At 26.6% G+C, this 9,842-nt stretch overlaps 1 protein-coding gene across 2 annotated transcripts; it reads right to left on the reverse strand.

Annotated features, from left to right (window-relative positions):
• Window positions 1–376: 376 nt before the first annotated feature.
• On the reverse strand, window positions 377–7,731 carry LOC112597725 (leukocyte elastase inhibitor-like). Of its 2 annotated transcripts, XM_025343900.1 has the most exons (8): window positions 7,597–7,731; window positions 7,468–7,524; window positions 7,026–7,183; window positions 6,512–6,697; window positions 6,120–6,270; window positions 5,073–5,290; window positions 2,770–3,142; window positions 456–610 (listed from the first exon to the last, which is right to left on the reverse strand). In XM_025343900.1, exons 2-8 carry the CDS (start codon window positions 7,499–7,501, stop codon window positions 456–458), a joined length of 1,275 nt encoding a protein of 424 aa, XP_025199685.1. In that variant the 5' UTR covers window positions 7,502–7,524; window positions 7,597–7,731. The 2 variants fall into 2 exon arrangements, with proteins under 2 accessions (XP_025199686.1, XP_025199685.1); XM_025343901.1 differs by lacking the exon at window positions 7,597–7,731 and having other exon boundaries at window positions 377–610; window positions 7,468–7,501.
• Window positions 7,732–9,842: the final 2,111 nt, after the last annotated feature.

The raw sequence follows: 9,842 nt of genomic DNA on the forward strand, positions 1-9,842 counted from the left end.
TTATATACTTATATGTGTACAAAAACACGAAATAGCACTAAATTATTTGAACACTAAATAGTGATGATTGAATGAATGAATGAAGTAGTGGGTACTTAAATATTTTTTAAATTAATACTTCCATAGTACATATAACATATGGATTAAATATTATTATACAACTAGTCTTTATAACATATCTATACATGGCTATATCCATCATTAAACCGTATACCTGGTCATATAAAAATTTAAAAAACAAAACAAAATTAAAGTATACATACAATTATACAAAAATAAAGATTTATTTACAAATAAATGTTTCATATACAATTTAAATTAAAACATTTTAATTCTAAATTAAATTTAAATTAGTATGTATAATTTATAACTAGGTAATAAATAATAATTATATAAATTATAAATACCCACTTATTATTAAACATAGAAGAATAATTACTATTATTTGTGAATTGCTAACTTGTGGTAGGCACTTGTGTAGGATTTGTTATTTTACCTGCCAACATAATTAGTCCAGTTAATTTGTTATAAACAAAAAATACAAACGGTCTGTCAAATACTGCTTTAGTAGCAATGCCTCGTCTTTGTCTCGAAGCAGACGGACGGATACCTGAAACAAATTAAAATAAAACTAGATAAATTTAAGTGTATTCCATGTAAGTAATACAAGCATATTATTTATATAATTTAACACTTAAACTTTAAAATAAATATTTTTCTTTTTATGATATATGTTAATTTAATATACAAAAATAAATACATCTATGTGAAAATACATATGAAAAGATTTATAATTATCTGATATAAATCTAGGATTTAAAATATTCTATTCTAGGTAAGGTAACAGTCACCGCAAAAAGTATTACATGTCGCCGTAGCAAGGTTTCAATAAAATTACTTATATTTATTCAAGCTTTATCAGCATTCTTTTCAACAAAAGCAATGCTCGTTAAAAATATTGTTCATTTTTTAGGTGATTTTTTTATTCATAGGTAGTCCGTAGTCCTGTAATACTATATATATTTTATGATTCCACAGCCTCCTCACTCAGTTGCCCTGAATATTAATCATCATATAACTTAAGGATTAATCGTATTTATTTATTTGAGTATTTAGGAAGGTATTTTTAACGAAATCGAATATAACTTAACTTGTATACGTAATTTTAATTTTAAATTAATTATTAAAATTTATGTATATACCTATGTACATATACATAAATATATCGTACAGCATACCTACATTCAACGCATAAAAATAAACAACAACCTTTAAACATGTATGCATGCACAATGGTATAAATGAGATGCTGAGAGCTAATATATTCAATATACCTATAATCTACAGCCTTCATATAAATAAATAAATAAATAAAATTAATTCCTAGGTTATGTACTATGACAAAAAGTGAGGTACGAGGTGGCTTTCGGTTAGGTTAGGTTTGTATCAAATTTATCTACAACAATTATTGATCAGTGATCAAGAATCATTATAATGAAACTCATTAAAAACGGTTTCCATGAAGCAGATAGCTGAGGCGGTTTGCGTGTAATCAACACATAGCGCGTTTAGTTATCCAATATTTGTTATGCTTTCAAAAATTTGCTAAGTTAGGCTGCTACGATTAGATCTATTATGTATAAATTAATATTTTTTTCAAGGACTGTAATAGAATGTAGGAATTTTAAATTACATTATAAAATCCGATGTTATACGACATTAAAATAACGAGTTATAGTCAGAAATACCAATAATATCGCAATAGATGAAAACGATATACCGACAACTGACAAGTGACTAGTTATTACGTAGGATACAATAAATTAAACAAAAATACATTTTATCATTAAAAATTTAATATTAGATTATTTGAGATATAAAATAGTAATAATTAATAGTAGGTATGTCAAGCATTATTAGCAATACCGATAAATTTGTGATTAATTAAGTGAACTATGTAAAATATCTAGATGTTTACATAATTTATACTATAATATTTACATCTACACGCTACTAACACTATGGACTAAATAGATAGTTAAAATTCATCATATTATTATAAAAATGTATGTTTGTTTATATTTAAATTTAAAAAAATTATGACATGGAAATATTATGACATGGATAATACAATAATAGATACTTGTTATTCCTAAAATGAGAAATAATTTTAATCAGTTTTATATACTTATATTATTTGTATTTTGCAAAATGTGAGTTTTATTAAAAATTAATTTTTCTTCTTTCAATAGGTACCTTATGACATTATGTTATATAAAATTACATTAATATTTTACATTCTTTATGACTTAAAATTATAAATAAAATGTATTAATACTACGTATTTTTATAATTTTTCATTTTAAAATATACTTTAAATGTATCCCTCCTATTTTTAGTAATACTGTTAATTTTATTATAATGTTGTATTTATTATTATGAACTCCAACTCACATCACAGCTAATGGCTAAAATGACTTTTGTGAATAGATCAATTTCATAAATTTACAGCATTTTATTTAGTTATTGTAAAATAATAATTATATCAAATTGTGTAATGATTACTTTTATTGATAAAATTACGATAAATATATACAATAGCATATTTTACTTAGTTTTAAGGGGGCCATAAAACTATTATATAGTATATATTTCTACACAAGAACTAATTAATTGGGCCAAGGGGAGGAGAGAATTTGTCCCCATCAACTCCATCCAATACACCACTGGATATACATAAGATACTGGTATTAGATACTTGTTACCCACCTAACTTTGTGCCAACCGAGCCAACTGAATTGATTGTGATAAACGACATTGAAAAGTACGCGTTTTGTTTCATCGATACCAAAGTGACTACGGGAGACTTGGACTCGTGACCGCGACTCATCGATGAAGTTTTGTTGTCGGCGCCGCCACCCATCGTCTGGTTGAAAGCTGCCTTGACGCCAAGCTTCTTGAAGAACGATTCCAAATCCAGACCATTTGTGAATGCAGCTAGCTGTGGCAATAGAACCTCTGTGTTCTGGTAGCCCAGTGAGTCCAGAATGTCCAAGAAGTTATCTTTGGACAGCCGCTCGATCATCAACTCGGAACCGTTAACGTCGTCCGGCATCATAATGAGCATGCTCACTTTGTCGGTCTGCAAACCGAAAAATATGACCACAGTGATAATGATAATTGACGTTAGTAAAATATTATAACATATTATTATGTATTTACACACGCTATAGGCTATAGCTGTATAACCCGGCTTTGCATGAAAAAAAATCAACTAAAAACATAAAATACCACGCTATATAAATGTATTTTACTGTAAATTCCTCAGTTTGTGAGAAAATTGATATCGATGTACCTTGTTTTGTGAACTAATTCAACCGAGATAGATAATCTGCCCGTAGCAGATTGGATATAACAATTAGCATTTAGTATATTTTTGAACGTGTGGTGAAAACTACACTCTAAAATTTTCTGAGATCTTAATGAACAATCTCTGAAACTTAAGTAAATATCTTTCGAATAATTTTTGAACCTATATAAGCTCCAAAAATGAATATATTGCTTTTTGTTATACACTTCAATAAAATTATTTCTGTAACAATATTTAAACAAAAAATTATTCAATTTTCATTATTCAAAACAAAATGCATATGTGAACCACCTTTAGAAATTAACAAACTACGGGGGTTAAAAAAGCTAAAAGTATATTCCTTATTTTGTTTGAAACTATATAATTAAATTTTATTAATATTTTAGAGTAAGTTTTTGTTTGAAAATTTAAATAAAATTAAATACATATAAGCCTGCGTGATAATACCAATTTATGAGCACGTGTGCTGAGTTATTATTATTATCGTAATTTTAAAAACTCAATAACCTGAACTAACAGTATTTTTGGGTATGCATCTGATTACAGAATATCATTAATTTGCAAGTAGGAAGATCGAATCTGAAAATCTACTTATCAGACTTAAGTAATAGTATGGATCACAGATCACAATTTCAGCCATGATATCAACATGATATAAGTTTAATTTTGAATTGTAATTTGTCGAGCAATAGCGAATTGATTGTAGTAAATTCGTGATGAACTTTTACTATATTGTATTTCTATAACGCAATAAAAATTGATAATTCTCTACCGAATAACTTAAAATCACACTGTAAGGTATAAACACACATAATATAACTGACTCACTGACACTGTTCTTGACATTTCGCCAATACACAAGCATTTCGGCATTGAACGATTGATTTAATTATCAAACGACGATTCCATTGTTATTAACTCGCAAAATATGCGATACAAAATATTATTTATATTATTGTTCAATGACCATTGCCATGGGTTTTTTTCAACCAACAAGTAGTAATTTTTAAGATATTTATAAATTTAGATTATAGACAATAGAAAAATAATTTATTACTTATTAGTGTCAAAAAATATACCTATTGTAAATATAGTAATAAAAATAAATTGTTAAATTAATTAATTGTTAACAAAAACATGCGCAAACATATTAATTAAACTTAAAATAATTTAATTTAATTATTGCAAAACTATTAAAATAAGTATTAATTAAATTGTTCAAATGTCCATAATAATATGTGTATTATAATAAATTAATAATTATTTGGTAATTTTAAAATGTAAACCACTACAGTCTACGAAAATGTTAAAAACAAAATAATAATTTGTCATCATGGTACAACACAAAATATTGTTATAGTAAGTTCCTATAGAAATTTATAAAATATATCAATGCGTTAAATGATACAAATTACAGACTAATACGTAATAATAATATATAATTATATTATGTACATACGTCATTAATCATTAAATCATGATATAATAAAATTATCAATTGTTAATATTTAGAGCTTTTCTTTTTTTTTAAATTTTTTTCTTTTTACAATCTGTAAAGAACAATTTTTAGAATATGAACAAGGGAAAGGTTAAAACAGACGGCGTGAGAGAAGAGGCCAATCAATATTGGGACTTTGGGCCAACTAATAATCTTAAATTATAAATTGTGAATATGCGGATCTAAAAATAGTCACGAGCTTACCTCAAACATTAGTTCAGCAGCTAAACACTTTAATTGTGGTACGTATCCGATTTTAAACATTCCTGTCTGTGGTATCATTGGGACATGGACAATTGAACCGTCAGCTTTAGTAAACGGTGCTGATGGCTGATAAGTTAAGTAAGTGTATGTGGCTAGTTTTTGGTAGTCTTTCCAGTGACTTATTATTCCAGTATCGCTCCTTAGTTCTAGAATATCACCTGAAAATAAATCATATCTAGATTTATAAATTATATTGGATATAAAACGTTAATGTAACATACCGAGTTAGTACATTATATTCCTTTAACTGAATTCCAAATTAAATAGTACTTTAGATATAGAGTTTTTTAATAAATTGAGTATTTCATTATTTACTTAACTTATTATGCAAATATAATACATTGTAAATTGTTATTTTTTATCAATGAATGATTAGACAATTAAATCAAGTTTAATACAAAATGTTCATTATTAATAATGCGTGTACATTGTACATAATAATGTTTAAACATTTTTAGTATGATCATATCGAGAAGGTAAAGGCCAAAAAAAATACTATGCCTCAACATTTTTTTAACCATTTAATAATTTTAATGGTTCAATCCTTTACCTACCATTATGTAATAAACACTTATTAATTATTAATTTTATTATCACTTTTTGAATCAAACACAATTAATTTAACAAATTTGCATAGTAGTAATGCCCAATATTATAAATAAATGAATTTTTAAAAATAAAAATAATTGAATTAAAATATGTTGTTTAAAAATACTAAATAGTTTTGAAATTTCTAGTACAACATATTGAGAACTTTTAAAGTTCAGATTTATCATGAAATAAATTCAATTATAAGACTTTTATTTTGATTTCGAAATATCAAAAATATTATTAAAATTAACCGTTAATGATTTCAAAAATGAAAATATTTCATAAAATGTCGAAATTGTTTATATTTTACAACTGCAATTTATGATTACATAGAATAATATAAGTTATAAGGACATATAGTTTAGATGTTATTAGGTACTAATATTATGTTATTACTTAAGCTGTTGTTCGAATGCTCGCTTTTTATTGTGGTAACATTAGCCTGGTAATATTTCGAAAGTCTGTTAATGTATGACGATGGCATAACTCGGGAACTGGTCACAGATGCTTTGTTGTAAGATCCGGCAAAATCACCATCCGAGTCATCCTGTAAATAAATTTTTTAATTCAAATCAATATAATATTTACGTAAATACAAGATATCAATATCATTATTATTATTAAACTATTGAGACCAATGGCCCGACCATCATTTCCGATGACACGATAATTTTTTTTCTGAATGTTTTTCTAAAATGATGAGTGTACCTATATAATGACTGTTAATTAAACAATTAACAAAAATGAAATATTGGTATAGCTTCTTAAAGGTAACATTTTAGCCTTACCCCGAACGAATCAAAAATCATTTTAAAACCTCTCCTCAGCTGTTGGCGCACTTCCTTTGCTTGGAGCCGGAACAAAGCGGTTACTTCTTCGGCGGCCCGACCTTGCAAACCTTCTAGCATCATGGCCACATTAGTAGCCACCCCGAAAGGCGCCAAAACCAGGTTGTCTCGGCCTCTGGAGTAATGCTGAATATGTAATTAAATTTATTATTATTTTAAAAATAAACGAGAGCATAAAATGTAATATCAACATAATGGGCGTGTTTAGGTGTCTAGCTAGACCTATGCATTTTAATAAATCGATTTTTTTTTAAATTTTTATAATAACATTGTATTATATATAAGAATCGGAATTACTGATTTCACATGAGAAACTTTTAGAAAAATTATTCTTTACGTACCTAAGAATTTATTTTAAACACGCCACTAAAATAATATCCGTTGTATATAATATTTTATGCTACGATTATATTACAAAATGTTGAAAAAATAAATAATAAGAAACAATACGTACGTTAAACAGAGGAGGTACCAGACTGTTGCTGAACTGAACTACCCGGATTACGTCCGTCGAGTTAGTCCATTCCGAACCTGACACTGACGAAGATAGACCCACCACCGCAGCTATTACTAATTGCACCGCGACTGGGAACGTTGTGTATACGAACGGCACTGCAGAAAATAAGATCAACGAAAGTCTCGATCAGCACACATAAATAATATATTATAATATTAAAATAAAAGTAAAAAAATTAATAAAACAAATTTTAATAAAAATACATCAACGTGTAGTTTATTATTATATTTTATTATATCATAAATAATTATATTATTTTATAAATAGATATTTCGATGTACGTCGATGTACTTATGTGTATATATTAAACCGTATATGGCTGTAATATAATATTACGTTCGTAAAAATAACTTATATCTATGCTCAGGACAAAGATTACCTGTCGCGAATTGGTCCGTGCGCCACCGAGCCATAGTTTCAGGAAACTGCAGCAGAGCTGCGTAATATATTACAATATTATATGTATAATATATTATAAATTATAATAGTATTCGTTCTGGCAACTCACGAGGACTGATCGCCGTCGCAACGTATTCTACGCGGATCGGCAAAATAATATTAGAACATTATTATTATGATAACCATTAACTGGGTCAACAGCCTTGTAGCCAGCCGGATTGACGCAACTCAACGCCGCGATAGACAACGCACGGTAACTGAATGAAATGAAGAGTAATCGGTGTGAGTGTACGACGGCGAAGAAGAGGGGCGCCTATTATTATTATTATTATTATTATTATTATTATTATTATTTTATCTTTTACTTGTAACTGCTACGATGTTATTATTACGTTATTAAACTTATCCCACTCGTGTGTTTTTGTTTTTTGTTATTTTACATTTTTCATTTTTTTTTCTACTTTTACTTTCAATGCCAACCATCGAGTGCTTTATTATTGTGTTAATATGTATACTTATTATATACAATAAAATTTAATAATATTCTACACTAATATAACGCTCGTGAATGTTTCTATATCCCTTCATAACATGGTATTACTGTTTTCTTTTTTTTTTTAAATATTTATTGTTGTGGTGGTCGTAGTAAATCTATGTACATATTGGTGGTAAGCTTGTCTACTGAATACGTACATAAAACGCAGTGACGTCGTTTCAATATAATAAAATTTTTAAAAAGTTACACATTTTTGGAAGTTTTTTCTTTTTGCGAGTCACATCAGAAATGTTTCATTATGTCACACTAAATTCTAAAATGTTATAATACACGTTATGTTCATTTAACGTTTCTTGTCACGAATACAACTAACGAACTGTGGGATAGTATGATATATTATTAAGTATAAATTGTTATGTAAAGTTTAAAAACAATTATTTCGAAATTTTAATAATTTAGTTCTAAATATAAACTATAAAATATATCAGTATAATATTATTAATAAATGTGAAGACAAAAAAGTAATTCTCATAATATCTGATAAAAACTAGAGCAAGAACTAAATAATTTTTTTTGCGACTATGAGAAAATTCATGCGACCAAGTTTGATGAATTCGCATATTCTTACTACTCGTTAAAATCTCTTGTCACATTCTATAAAATTAATAATTATCCAAGTGACAAATATTTTCTCCAAAAAACAACAACTCTATATTAAAATATGTAATTCAACAGATTATTTTTTGGATACAATTATAAGTTATAACTTATAATTTATTATTTTTGCATTCATCACTCAAATTTCTTTAGAAAATTTTTTTACAGCAACAGCACTACAATAATAAATTCATGTTTAGATGAAAATCTAACCTATTATAAGCTCTTCTTCTCTTATATAAGCTCTGTCGTTTCGTAACCTAACCCGTGACCCACTGCAATAAAAATAAAAGGGTTGTCGTTATAAGAACTGCATAACATAATGGTATCTAAAACTTAATATGTAATATAAATGATGATTGTATTTATGTTATTAACATAAAGTACCTACATAATTTAAAAATCTAATGACTTAGCAAAAAAGATAGTGTGACACGTTGTCACAAACACAATTGACATATTTTGTCTTAAATACATAAATGATTTAATCTTCTAATTTATAAGAATAATATTTTAAAGAAGAAAGTATGAAGAATTAATTCTTAATCGAATACCAATTGAGAAATATTTTAAGGATAAACTTAACATAATAATTACTAATTACATTTAAACAGTTATAAGTTATAAAAATTAATTAGCATAAATAATTTACAATTTATTACCAATACAGGTTTCCAAATAATATCTGTGCAAAACTACATAAATGATTTAATTTATTAAATTTCTATTTAATACTATATAACTACATATAAATAACGCACCTTATACACCTTCAATTACGTTGAATTAATAAAACAATTACCGTTTATTATATGATGTTTAATACTTGAATTTGACACATTCATGACTTTCAATGAAATTTTTTTTTTTTGTTACTTTTTTCTCAGATAAACTTCTATCACTCAAAACTAAGTCGTGGCCTATCACATTAATAAAAACTAGCTTTCATGAAATAACCAAACCAATGTAAATGAGTGACTATTGTGTTATTTCACCACCTATACTCTGTGTTGATAACTTTATATTAATAAATAATAAGAAATAATACATCACTATATTACAACACAATCTAATAAAATAAAATTCCATAAGTATTCCGGTTAAATATAAATTTATTATAATACGTTTTCAGGAGATTTAAAAATGGGTGTAAGTATTTCAATCATATTAAATAAATTCAACATATTTGATATTATTATATT

This window comes from Melanaphis sacchari, unplaced genomic scaffold, assembly GCF_002803265.2.
Source record: "Melanaphis sacchari strain LSU unplaced genomic scaffold, SCAv2.0 Contig43_pilon_pilon, whole genome shotgun sequence".
NCBI lineage: Eukaryota > Metazoa > Arthropoda > Insecta > Hemiptera > Aphididae > Melanaphis > Melanaphis sacchari.

Excerpts from the sequence above, each read along its gene's own strand:
- LOC112597725 (XM_025343901.1), bottom strand. The coding sequence starts at position 7,501 with ATGGCTCGGTGGCGCACGGACCAATTCGCGACAG. Across the intron at positions 7,184-7,467 it reads CACGGACCAATTCGCGACAG|TGCCGTTCGTATACACAACG; the intron begins GTAATCTTTGTC and ends TATTTTCTGCAG. Across the intron at positions 611-2,769 it reads CTCGGTTGGCACAAAGTTAG|GTATCCGTCCGTCTGCTTCG; the intron begins GTGGGTAACAAG and ends AATTTGTTTCAG.